The following is a 13,840-nucleotide window of genomic DNA, read 5'->3' on the forward strand; positions in this document are numbered from 1 at the left end:
ATCATGACAAGGAAGTTTGGTTGTCTCACCTCAAGCTCACATTCCAGGCCCAATCGCTTGATGAATGGATCAATGACATGATATCGACGCTCAAACTGCAGGGTGTTCCGTTCCTAGAGACAGGTGGAGCAGAGAGGGGGAGGTCAGTCTGCAATGTATCTCATGCTCTCACACACATGAATAATGCCATCCCACCATTGGAGAAATCTCCTCAATCCCCATTCCAGGTTAGCTCTATCCTACTCGTATAGCATCTAGAGTTCCAATCTCTAGTAAATGCAGTCCACTCTTCCACCCAGTCCCTTTGCCAGCATTTGAATCAGCAATGGAAAAAGTTCAAGGTAGTTTGTACCTTTATCTGTCGTTGAATGATGTCCCTGGTTATATTAAGCAACTCCATTATCCTTTGGATGGAGGCTCACAGATCAGGAATCTATCAATTCTTCACTGTATTGTAGTTCACCACCAGGCTTCATGGAAAGCAGAAATAAAGAAATGGCCTGTATATAATCCCAGCAAGGAACAACCCACAACACTGGAATCTGAAAAGACAGCAGAGAACCAAGATAACACAATTCTGAAATGTGATGAATAGCATCCATTTTCATCTAACAATTTGATGCTGTAGTTTCCTTTAGCAAATCAAAATGTGCCAAAAGTGATCAAATTAAAATCTGATACCAAACTGCAACAAAAAACGTGGGTCCAAATGGTGAGAGGGGCCAAGATGAGAGTTTGCATCTGGATGATCTGGAAGTAGTGTTTTGACTGGAAAAGGCATCTGAAATTAGGGTAGGGCAGAGGTGAGACCACTAGGAAGGCCTGACTGAGCATTTGGAATAAAAGGGGTACCAGAAAGGTAGGACAGGGTGCTAGGGAAGGCAGTGTGATAAGCACCAGTGGTTGCAAGATAATAGGAAAGAAAGGTGAGTCTGGACAGGACCAGAGATGCAGAAACAGCAATGGGGATTTTGGATCAGCAATAGGCATTTAATTCCTTGAGCAGTTTCCCCCATTTTGTGAGATCATGGCTGATCTAACATCTCACGCCTGCCTTTTTCACATATCTTGACATTTGATAACAAGGGGTGAAAGTTAAAAATAACAACAAACTTACACATGCAAAACCTCTTCCAAATTTGTACCACACTTTCCTGTCTTCACCAGAGGAAGAATGCATCAAAAATCCAGTCTCCACAACCACAAGAAATAGTTTTCTCAACCCTGTCAATTCCCCTCAATATCCTCAAGTTTCTGTCAAATTTCTACCTAATTTCTAAAGGAGAATTTCTAAACTTTTGAATTCTTTATGTTTATATATCATTCTGAGCTAATCCACTTCTTCTGATAACACAGTGATGCAAGTCAGAGCACCCAGAATGCTGCTCTGTTTTGTAAAGCTAGCATTCTTGTAGCTTTTTAAAAATATTTCTTGTACTTGCTCTCTTCCCGCCAGCCAGGGACACGAACATCCTTTCTAGGTAGGTGAAGGAGTGATTCACTTGCATTTCTTCCAATTTTGTTGTCTCTGCTACATCGGAAAAACTAAACCCAGCTGGATTGACTGCATTCCACAACATCTCCGCTCATGCAGTAACCTCTTGCATTTTCAGCTGCCTATCACTTTAACTTTTTAAATACCATTCCTATAACTTCACTTTTTTAGGTCTCTTATACTGTTCCAATGTACAAGCTCAAAGAACTCAAAGAACATAACCTCATCTTTCATCGAGATACATTGCAGTCCTCAAAAATCAGTTTCAGATAACCAGCCTTTCTCAGCTGATCATTCATTTGCAGTTAAGTCAGGTTTTTCTTTCTCTACTTCCTGATCTCCTGAGTATTTTCAGCATTTCACGTTTACTTCAGATTTTCTTCATTTGCAACGTTCTGCATATCATAGTTATCTCAATGTCCTTTTATTTGCACTGCCTCTGGCAGATTCAGCTCCGAACGTACTACAATTCAATGGAGGAACACATTGTTTTACCCATTATGATGTTTACAAGCATTTATTTTCCTCTTTTTGGTATGATCAATAGCACTTTCGTCACCTGGCAATCTTATCCTACCACAGGGATTATTTTTGTTCTCTTAACTCCTCCCTCTCTGCAACTTAAGTCTGTTCTTGTTTTTCCAGTTTGGAGAAAAGGTAATCAACATAAAACATTAATTATATTTCTCCCCATAGATGCTGCCTAACCTGGTTACACTTTCTATTTTTTCAGATGTACAGATTTTGCCTTTTTCCCTCCAACTTTTTGAAAACAATTCATTGATTTCCAATCTTGTCATTCTTAAAATACATAGTGGCATGACCAAATCTCTAAACTAAAGAAATTCAAGAAAAGCTCAACACATTGTTAAAATCAATGCAAATCTTCTTGCCTCCTTTCCTTAAAACCATATTTAAAAAAAAAGGGTCATAAAGATTTGTCACTCTTTATTTTATTTTTTTTTTTTTTAAAAATTTTTTTTATTTTTCACACCATAAATCACATTAGCCATGATATACACAATTTCTTTTTCACACATATACAGTGACTTTTTCTCCCCCCCCCCTTTCCTCCCAAACCACCCCCCCACCCCCCCTCTCATCCATTTTAGGTATACAATCTAGGTTGCATTAATCCAGTCAGACAATGTTGTCATTCAACAAAATTACACCAGAAATTCTACTGAGTCCATTCTTTTCTTTCCTTCTCCTTCCATCAACTTAGGTAATGTTTGTCCCCGGTAGGTTTTCGCTATTGTATTTAATGTAAGGCTCCTATACTTGTTCGAATATTTCAATATTATTTCTTAACCAATATGTTATTTTTTCTAATGGAATACATTTATTCATTTAAATTTGGTAGTTTCTTCCTTTTAATTTGGTTATGTATTCCATTAATATTTAAAGATATATAGTTCAGCGTAGCCCTTTTATATTTTGTTTATCTTCTCTTTCCGTTTTTCCATCATTACCTTTCCTCCTTTTCCATTTCTGTTTTCTTATTTTCAACTCTTTATAAGACAACATTCCTACAACATCCAACATTTTCCTTATTCTCCTATTTCTATCTTATTTATTCCCAATCTCCCATTCACCTCCTGAGTTGTCCTTTATCCCTTGTCGGACAACCACATCTCCCCTCTCCATTTGGATTTGCGAATCCACTCGCAAGCGTCAACTGATTTTGCAGTGACCGCTATTTCCCCCCACCCCGCCTCCCCCAGAAAAGATTTCACTTTTCATATGTCACAAAGGTCACTCTTTTAATTCCCTCCTTATTCTCTCTATTCCATTACCTTCCCTTATTAATTCTTGTCTATACTATCTATATTTTCCTCTAAGTACAGATACATTCACGTATGCTCCTTGTCTCTATTCACTCTTATACCTCTTTACCCGCATACATATCAATCGTGATCATTTTTACTCTCATTACCCGTCTTCATCCCTCAGTCTATTTTTGTCTTTACCCACATACATATCAATTGTGATCATCTTAACTCTCATTACCCGTCTTCCTCCCTCAGTCTATTTTTGTAATTGTTCTGCAAATTTTCGTGCTTCTTCTGGATCCGAGAATAGTCTGTTTTGTTGTCCTGGAATAAATATTTTCAATACCGCTGGATGCTTTAGTATGAATTTATACCCTTTCTTCCATAAAATCGCCTTTGCTGTATTGAACTCTTTTCTCTTCTTTAGGAGTTCAAAACTTATATCTGGATAAATGAAGATTTTTTGCCCTTTATACTCCAGTGGTTTGTTGCCCTCTCTTACTTTTTCCATTGTCTTCTCCAGTACCTTTTCTCTTGTAGTATATCTTAGGAATTTTACTACAATCGATCTTGGTTTTTGTTGTGGTTGTGGTTTAGAGGCCAATACTCTATGTGCCCTTTCTATTTCCAATTCTTGCTGTAGTTCTGGACATCCTAGGGTCTTAGGGATCCACTCTTTTATAAACTCCCTCATATTCTTGCCTTCTTCATCTTCCTTAAGGCCCACTATCTTTATGTTATTTCTTCTGTTATGGTTTTCCATTGTATCTATTTTTTGAGCTAGTAGTTCTTGTGTCTCTTTAGTTTTTTTATTAGATTTCTCCAATTTCTTTTTTAAGTCTTCTACCTCCATTTCTGCTGCTACTGCCCGCTCTTCCATCTTGTCCATTTTCTTTCCCATTTCTGTTAAGGTCATCTCCATTTTATTTATTTTCTCTTCTGTGTTGTTTATTCTTTTTCTTAAATCCTTAAATTCCTGTGTTTGCCATTCTTTAAATGATTCCATGTATCCTCTAATAAGAGCAAGTATATCCTTTACCTTGCCTCTCTTTTCTTCTTCTATTTCACCATACTCTTCCTCTTCTTCTTCCTCTGGGTTGGCCATCTGTTGTTTCTTTGTTGCCCTTTCCTCCTCTTCTATCTTGTTTCTGTTGTCTTCTGTGGTCTCTTCTTGCTGCAGGTGTTCTGCAGCTGTCGTTGCCGGCTGTGGAGATCGACTCCCCAGCTGGTCCCCCCTCCCGTCGGTGTGTTTTTTTTCATTCGCATCGCGCATGCGCGAAACTTCGCGCATGCGCGGTTGCGCACTTTTGCTCGGCTCTGCGAGCCATTTTTGTAGTCCATTATTTACCGACCTGAGGGAGCGGGTTTCTCTCTCCGCAGCGGGCCTCTTCGGACAGGTAAGGCCTTCACCTTTTTCCTCCTTTGTCTTCTCTTCCTCTCTTCTTACCGTTGCTTTCGACTTTTCTTTTTTTGTCGCCATCTTCTTTCCACCTTTATACTCACTTTTCTGTAACTTTTATTTCTGTGCCTTTGTGTTTTCTCTCGTTTTTCCCGACTTTTCTGGAGAGGGCTGGAGTTCACCGTCGGGCCACTACTCCATCGCGTGACTCCTCAAGATTTGTCACTCTTTAGTGCCGATTTTCTTCATTACATTATTTTTGAGGACTCAGTATCTGTCTCCGAGGAATGTACAACATGCTCTCTTCTTCTACTGTAAGTGATGTAACCAATGTGCTATTTGTCAATTTTTCATTATTACTATTACACATTTTCAAAGGGCTCACTTTACTCCTGACCATCCTCGTTTTCCCCAAGTAGTGTCAAAAAATTAGACATGCGTACAATCTTTGTGCGTATTTATTTTTGTAGATTTTACGATATTTTCTCAGTTTCACCCATTACTTTGCATCTTTTTCATTTGTCAGGATCCATGACTATAGCTCCACAGATCTTTTTTCCGCATCTTCCACTAATCAACCATCATCTTATCCATAGCCAGTCTCAGAAGTGAGCCTCATCTAGAATTTTAGTACTGTATCAATTAAGCCCATTAAATACCATACTGAACTTAATCACATTTTGATTGTTTTTGTACAGTTATTCATATATTATAAGCCAGAATAAAAAAACTAACAGCATTTTGTTCAGATGACTGCCTACATTTTGATCATCTTTTTGTTCTGATGTCTGCCTACATTTTTGCTCATACCTTGATGAACAGTTCAAGCCCTACTGTTTGACCTACTGAGCTTCTCCAGTATTGTGTTTTAACTAACAGCTTGTTTCTTTAATGCTTCTTATGACACATTGTCACAGAAAACAGAGCAGACATGAAATTTACTCACTTTTTGAGTCAGGTTTATCTCTACCTGCATAATTTAAAAAAAACACTTGGATACTTCATACTGTGATCCTTAGAGAAATGTTTCTCAATGTAGTTCCTAATTTTCTCCAGATTGGTCCTCTTTCTGTTTTTCTCCCTTAGCACAAGCAAGGGGCATAGCAGCTGAATTTGCAATCATCAGCTGATAATCAGACTCAATAAACGTGTGCTAAAGGTGAAACTGAAGCATTCACAAGTAACTTTTTAAAATAATTTTTTATTAAGTACTTCACCATGAACCATGTCAGTAACAATATATACAAATATTCATTATTAATATATACAGTGACATTTTCATTTATTCTCCCCCTCCCCCCGTAACTTAAAGCAGGAAATGAAAAGGAAGAAGAAATAAATAAACAATAGAACACAAAAGAAAAAGAAACTGTGTTGTCCAATATTTCATATTTAATTATTTTCATAATTGAAACTTATCATGTCAAGAGATGGAGGTCTGAAATTGGCGGTTTCTAATAAACTCTAGGTATGGTTCCCAAATGTGTTCAAATAGAGCATATTTCTCTTTTAGATTGTAGGCCATTTTTTCTAATGCAACACACCTGTTCATTTCTATGTACCATTGTTGTATTTTTAAGGTTGCTTCTGTTTTCCAAGTTATCGTTATGCACTTTTTTGCTGCTGCAGCTACAATCATAATTTAAAAAAAAATTTTAGACCCAATTCTTTATCTTTTATGTTATTTAACAGGAAGATTTTTTGGGTCTTTTGGTATCCTATTTTTTGTAATTCTATTTACTATTAGGTTTAAATGCTCCCAAAAGGTTTTCACTTTTGTACATGTCCAAATTGAGTGTATTGTTGTTCCAATTTCTTGTTTAAATGGAAGCATTTGTCTGATATTGGTGGATTCCGTTCTTTTCACTTTTGAGGTGTAATATATAGTCTATGGAGCCAATAGTATTGTATCATACGAAACTGAGTATTTATTGTATTAATTATGGTATTTGCACATAGTTCCTTCCATGTTTCATTCTTTATTTGTATAGTTAAATCTTTTTCCCAACCATGTTTGGGTTTAAATATTGCATCATCATTTTCCTTGAATTGCAATTTGCTCGACATGTTTGTGATTTTTTTACTATCAGTGTCTGTAATTAAGTTTTCATAGCAGCTATTCTCAGGTCATCTTAGACTAGTTCCCAGCTTTTCTTTTAAGTAAGGTCTCAACTGATAATATGAAAATATTGTATCATGTGATATTCCATATTTATTTTTTAACTGTTCAAATGTCAATAAATTATTTCCCAAAAAACAATCCTTTATTCTTTTAATTCCTTTTCTTGCCCATTGCTTAAAAAATAAATTGTCTATTGTAAAAGGAATTAATAGCATTTTTGGTATTTGATCATTTATCATATTTTGTTCCAGATGTAATCTCTTCAATATTTTTAGTATATGATGTAGTATTGGTAGATTGTTATGTTGCACCAGTTTCTCATTCTATTTATAGACCTTTATATAATTCTATCTTGAGCCAAACCAGTTTTTCTCCTATCAGATAAATATCTTAACTGTGCTGCCCTGTAATAGTTTTTGAAATTTTATAGCTGCAATCGTCCTTATTTATATGCCCATGTTAATTTTTCCAAAGCCACTCTTGATTTTTTACCCTTCCATAGAAACTTTCTTATTAATTTGTTTAATTTCATAAAAAATTCCCCTGTCAAGGGAATCGGTGGTGTTTGGAACAGGTATTGTAACCATTGAAATACATTCATCTTTTTTTTTTAAATTTTTTATTTTTCACACCATAAATCACATTAACCATGGTACACACTTTTTCCTTTTGAAATACATTCATCTTGATGCAATTTACTCTATTAGAGTAAGTGGTAAATCTTTCCATTTCTCTAAGTCTTCCTGTATTTTCTTTATTAACAGTTGATAAGTTAATTTATATAAATGATTAAAATTATTATCTATCCTGATACCTAGGTAATGTATGGCTTGTGATTGCCATTTAAAAGGGGATTCCCTTTTACATTTTATATAATTGACTTTGTTCATTGGCATCACTTCACTTTTATCTATTAACCTTGTATCCTGATATCGGCCCATATTCTTTCAATTTTGTATCTAACCTTTTTATTGATTTATCTGGATCCGTTAGATATACTATAATATCATCCGCAAATAAGCTAATTCTCTCTTTTACTTTGATTCCCTTCATCATAGGTTCTTTTCTTATCAGCTCTGGCAATGGTTCTATAGCCAAAGTAAACAGGGAAGGTGATAATGGCCATCCCTGTCTTGTTGACCTACTCAATTTAAAGTGGTCTGGAACATATCCATTTGTTATCACTTTTGCCACAGGACCATTATACAGTACTCTAATCCAATTAATACATTTTTCCGGTAATTTGAATTTCTGTAGTACTTTAAATAGATAACTCCATTCAACCCTATCAAAAGCTTTCTCTGCATCGAGCTACTGCCACAGTTGGTATTTTGTTTATTTGCGCTGTGTGGATTAAATTATCTGCCGCTCTTCTATTTTTAACAAACCCTGTCTGATCTAACGTCACTAATTTTGGTACACAATCTGTTAATCTATTCACTAGTAATTTTGCAATTAATTTATAGTCTGTATTTTGTAGAGATATCGTTGATCTATATGAAGCTGGTGACAATGGGTCTTTTCCTGTTTTTGGAATTACTGTGATTATGCCATTTTTCATGAGTCAGGCAAATTCTGGGTCTCTTTTACCTGCTTCATTACTTCTAAGAGGGGCGGAATAATTATTGAATACCTTATAAAATTCTGTGGGACATCCATCTTCGCCTGGCGCTTTATTATTTGGTACAGGGAATGTCATTAGTGCATCATGTATTTCTGAAGTTTTCAGGGGCGTTAGTACTTTATTTTGATCTTCCAATTGTAATTGAAACAATTCAATGTTGACAAAAATTAATCTATTTTTGTCATTCTTCCCTGGGTTTTCAGTTAATACAATTGCTTATAATTTTTTTTTAAATTCCATTAATTTCTAATGGGTTATATGAGTTCTGTTTATCCTCCTTCCTTGTTGCTATGATAGTTCTTGTTGCTTGTTCTGTGTTTAGTTGCCAAGCCAATATTTTGTGGATTTTCTCTCCTAATTCATAATATCTTTGCTTTGTCTTCATATTTTTCTCCACTTTGTATGCTTGCAACATATCATATTTTAATTTTTTCTCTGTCAATTCGTGGAATCCGGTAAGGCCTTCCTTTTTTTACCCCCTGGTGATTTCTTCACCTCTACTTGTCGTCGAAGACTTTTCTTCTTTGGAGCCACCTTCAGGTTCTTCTTATACTGTTTATCTTGCAACTTTTTAATGTTTTACTTATGTTTTGTTTTTCTGCCTTTTTTCCCCAACTTTCTCTGTGGAGGGCTGGTTTTCCCTAATCAACCACTACTCCATCATGTGACCACCTCACCATTCACAAGAAATTTGAGCCAAAATTGTCAACTGGATGATCTATTCAGCTTCTGAAAATCCTCAGAAGCCAATCCCATGTGATCTGATACTAAGTTACAGCTGAGAGAATTAGATGCTAATAAAGACCATGTGACCAGTCTGTTAAACTGAAGATTGGAACTCCAAACAAGTGTCTCATGATGCTGTTTCAATATTATCTACAACACTGGTGTCAAACTGACAATATCGCAAATCAACTGACAATATGGTAAAATGTCCAGGCATGTCCGACTCACAATAAAAATAGGACAAATCTAACTGGCCCAGACCACTCACAAACATCAATGCTACAGCTAGAGCTGTCACTTGTTACGAAACATGTGTAATAAGCAGCAATAGACAATGAAGCAGGCAGTGTTTAATTTTAAAACACTGATTTTATTTCTTACTCTTAAGTTAAATGAGGCAGACACTCCAAGTGACCTCCACTGTTAGTCACAATCAAAATGAAGCCCTTTGCTTCCCAAAAAGACCCTCCTGGCAGTCAATCCACCGAAAAGGCCCAGTCATTCACAGAGCAGGTTTTGCTCTGCATTTGACAAAAATGGCTGGCCAGAAGAGCTACTTTCAAAAGCTGCTTTCTCTTCAGCATCCAAAATAATTCTCCTTGTAAAATAACAGTGTCTTTGCAAATGTATCAAATTCTGGAACAGACTGTGACAAACCTTCCTTCAGTTCTTCCAATGTATCGAATTGTCGCTAGGCTGTGATTTGTGTTGTGCTTATGTGAAATGTTAAATGTTAACTGTGACCAATCAGTCCCTCCTGTCTATACTATCCCTTACAATAATACCATTTTACTAAAAAGGGAGCTTGTAAAATAGTGCTGTATATTATGTGTAAGTAAGAACTAAATTTCCCGCAGTTGGGCAGAAACTGGAAGTGACATGGTTGAAGGAGCTCAAGAAAAATAAAGCGGTTAAGTGTTAAACCCATGTAAAGTTGTTCTTGAAAGAACAAGCATAACATGGTATAAGAAGTGTCTATGTGAGAAGACAATAGTTCATAAGCATGGATAAATTAATTCCTTTCACACCAATGCAGTCTACTATCATTTTGAGATATTCAAATTTTTCTCCTGTGACCAGAAAAAAGTATGAGCTTTAACCAATACTTAGCCAAACTTCACACACTGAGTAAGGCCTGTGAATTTGGAGATTTGAAAAATTCACTCATTAAAGACAGAATAGTTTGTGGAATCCCAGATAATGGACTTAGACTGTTGCGTGAAAAAAGATTTGACTCTGTAAAAGGCTGTGAGATCACACAATTTAAGGAGCTGCACAGGATAGACACAACAATGCATGCTATGAAAACAGAGAAGCAGAGCACTAGGTGTACCCCAAAGCAACAACAAAGTGGTAAGCTCAAACAGCAAATGCAGCAGGTGTGGAGGTGGACATATTCCAAGGATATGTCCTTCCTATGGTAAGTCCTGCTATAAATGTGGGAAGAAGAATAATTTTGCAAAGTGCAGCAAAGGAGGGGATGCCAAGCGAAAGGTATACACAATGGACAAAGAAGAAATTGAAGAATTCTTCGTGGATTCATTACAGGCAGCTGCTGTCAAAATGGAATGGATCATTCTCGTGACTGCAAATTGGATAGTAATTCCATTTAAGCTTGACACTGGAGCCCAGGTGAATCTGTTATCTATGGACAATTACAAGACCCTCACCATCAAGAGCAAGATTTATCCTGTGAAATTAAAAGTGATAGGCTACACTGGAGAAAATGGGGCTGTATGGTAACCTTCAAACACAAAGGGCAGCATTTAAAGTCACTGCTACGGATTGTGGAAAGGAAAGTATAGCCAATATTAGGTCTGAGAGCATGTGAAGAGCTCAACCTGGTGAAAGGAGTTTTTAAAATGACTTCACAGACTGAAGATAAGCACACAAAACTTATGGAATAGAGGATAACTACATCGGAGAAGTGATACCTTAATGTACAGAGAGAATCAACCTCGTGACATGACATGAATGGCAAACTAGAAAATGAGCTGGCAAATAAGGATGCCTTCTTACACCAGCTAGAAGACAAAAATAGACAGTAGAAGCCGAACTTGCCCAGCATACTGCAGCTCTGACAAAGTCCGGAAAGCAGCATGGCAGAATTGAAGAATGTTTTTTGCAGCAGCTGTGGCCAAGATTGTGAAGTCTGGAATGAAGCTTACAGAGTTGTATAATGGATACGGTGAACCCAAGATCAACCGCTATTGGCAAATCAGGAAAATAAGAGAGTGAATAAATATTTGCATGAAATTGTCAAAGTGGAGATGAAAGCTCCACTTCTGAAGCGCCAGCATGAAAAATATGAATCTGTGCAAAAATCTGTGGCAAATTTCTCAGCTAAATTAGAAGGTGCTCTGAAGGAAATGTGCTGTTTACAGAAATGCGCCGAAGTGAATAAATATGCTTCATTACTTAACAGGGAGAATCAGAGATACAAAATTCAAGTATTACACCTTTCATGGCAGAATAGGGTGCTTTTGATGGAACTAGAAGATGTGTGAGGAAATCATATTTTATGTGAAGATGAAGTTATTTCTGCTGACATAAGCAGCTCCTCTGAAGAGATTCTCAGTATCTGGTGACCTATTGTAATGTTGAGGAACTACAACAGCAAAATCAACAGCTACTAGTGACTGTGAATTTGCAGATTAACAAGAAAAGGAAGAACTTCAGCTGAATCTTGCGGTCAGCCTGAATGAATTTGAATGACTTTGTGAAGCCAGAAGTCATTAATGTAACTGGTGGAAACTGATCACAGAATGTAGATATTTTTGTGATGTTGACATGGTATTGCATTTGTGTGTGTGTTTTTAAAAGTGAAAGATTTGTGTAAATAAGAACTACATTTCCCAGCATGCAACACACACAGTTGTGCAGAAATTGGAAGTGATATATGACAGGGGTTGTCGTAGGAAGTGGGTTAAAACAGCTCAAGGAAAATAAAGCTGGTTAAATGTTAAACCCACATAAAGTCCTTCTTGAAAGAACAAGCATAACACTAACAAGTGTCACTTGCTTTCCAATAACCTACTGACTGATATCCTGGACTACCTTGGTGTAAATACAGATCAAAATGCTGAATTTAGACACGAGTCCAGCCCTGCCCACCTTCTAGAAGTGCCTCAGTTCAGTGACATAGGGTTAACCATACTCAGCTGCTTCAACATTGATCTCCTTTACATGAACAGGTCAGAAGTGGGAATGTTCATTGCTGACTGCAATGTTCCATTCTCTTTGCAAATCCTCAGTAAGTGAACAGTGATTGCCTGCATGCAGCAAATTCTACACACATTTTTGTGGCATGGACTGACAGATGCCAAGAGGCATTCATGGTAGATAATGCCAGACAATGTCCAAGTCTGATAAAAGAGAATCTTACCATCAACCTCATCCTTAACATTCAATGGCAATATCATTGGAGAGTTCCCTACTGTCAATATCTTGAGGTACGTGGGATGTCATGAGTGAGCAAGGTCACCACTGAACAGAAACTCAAATGGCCTGCCACCAGAAATAAATATTGTGGATTCAAAGGCAAGTGGGAAGACAAGATTCTCTTGTTGATGCTCCAAAGCCTTTCCACCACTTAAAAGGCACATCAGAAATGAGATGGAAAACTCTCCAATTGGTTGACTGAGTGCATCATGCAGCAGCTGGACTGGTACCCACCCCAGCACCATAACATTTATTCTCTCCACTCTCTGTGTACTGTGTACAGAATGCAGAAACCACTGCATGGCAATTATTCATTTAGGCTACTTTGACAGATTCTCTCAAGTCCTCCAGCCATTGAACAAAGATGAGGGTAATAAACACATGGGAAAAAACCCACTGACATGTTTTCTATGTGGAAACATTCTGCTGTTCATTCACTGGCATTGGCTCTACAACCTGAAACTCTCTTCCCAATCGCATTTTGAGAGTATATTCACTGCAGCCATTTGAAAATGTTACTGGTTATTAGCAGTGGACAACAATTGCAGGCCTTGCAAGTTACCTACTTCCCAGCAAGCACACAACAAAATCTCACACCTCCTGACCCCCAATTTGAGACAGCTTTCTGTACCAAAGTGCAATGTTTAGCATTCCAGTTGTTAGTACCAAGGAGGGCACAGCTTCATATAGCATCAGTTCTATGGCTACTCAAGCAGGCATTTCTCGATGCTGACTGGTAAAAACATTGCTTGGCAAGGCTAAACAACAGCACAGCAAATGGACCAGTTGGTTTTGTAGGACAGCAAAGACAAGGTGTGTGTCTTGGGGAAGTGGTGGTAGTAGTGAGAAGTCATCTGAGTGCAGGTGGTCAGCCAACCAACTTCCACTCTGTTATGTCAGGAGAACAGTTGTTAGCAAGAGCAGTCACTGATACCACAGGAGGGTTGACATAGGGAAGGACAGAAGACTGTGGTTAGAACAGCGAACTAGAAGGGGTTGGTGATGGAAGGTGACTACTGTACTAGAGCGTGGGGGCAATGAACCAGAGCCACTGAGGGGGGGGGGTTTACAGGCAAGACGCTGGGGTGGGAGCACGGTGAACCAGTGTCACTGGGGGGGGGGGGGTTACAGGCAAGACGCTGGGGTGGGAGCACGGTGAACCAGTGACACGGGTGGGGGGTGGGTTTACAGGCAAGACGCTGGGGTGGGAGCACGGTGAACCAGTGACACGGGGGGGGGGGGGGGTTACAGGCAAGACGCT

At 37.8% G+C, this 13,840-nt stretch overlaps 1 protein-coding gene across 1 annotated transcript in view; it reads right to left on the reverse strand.

Annotated features, from left to right (window-relative positions):
* wdtc1 (WD and tetratricopeptide repeats 1) overlaps positions 1-13,840 on the reverse strand; it is a 61,306-nt gene that overhangs the window by 46,805 nt on the left and 661 nt on the right. Inside the window, exons 2-3 of the mRNA XM_069895510.1 lie at positions 353-542; positions 30-113 (exon numbers count right to left, since the gene is read on the reverse strand). Of these exons, the coding sequence (XP_069751611.1) occupies positions 30-113; positions 353-400 (132 nt within the window). The 5' untranslated portion in view covers positions 401-542. The remainder of the gene's footprint in view (positions 1-29; positions 114-352; positions 543-13,840) is intronic.

The sequence above is a fragment of the Narcine bancroftii genome, chromosome 8, assembly GCF_036971445.1.
Source record: "Narcine bancroftii isolate sNarBan1 chromosome 8, sNarBan1.hap1, whole genome shotgun sequence".
Classification (NCBI taxonomy): Eukaryota; Metazoa; Chordata; class Chondrichthyes; order Torpediniformes; family Narcinidae; genus Narcine; species Narcine bancroftii.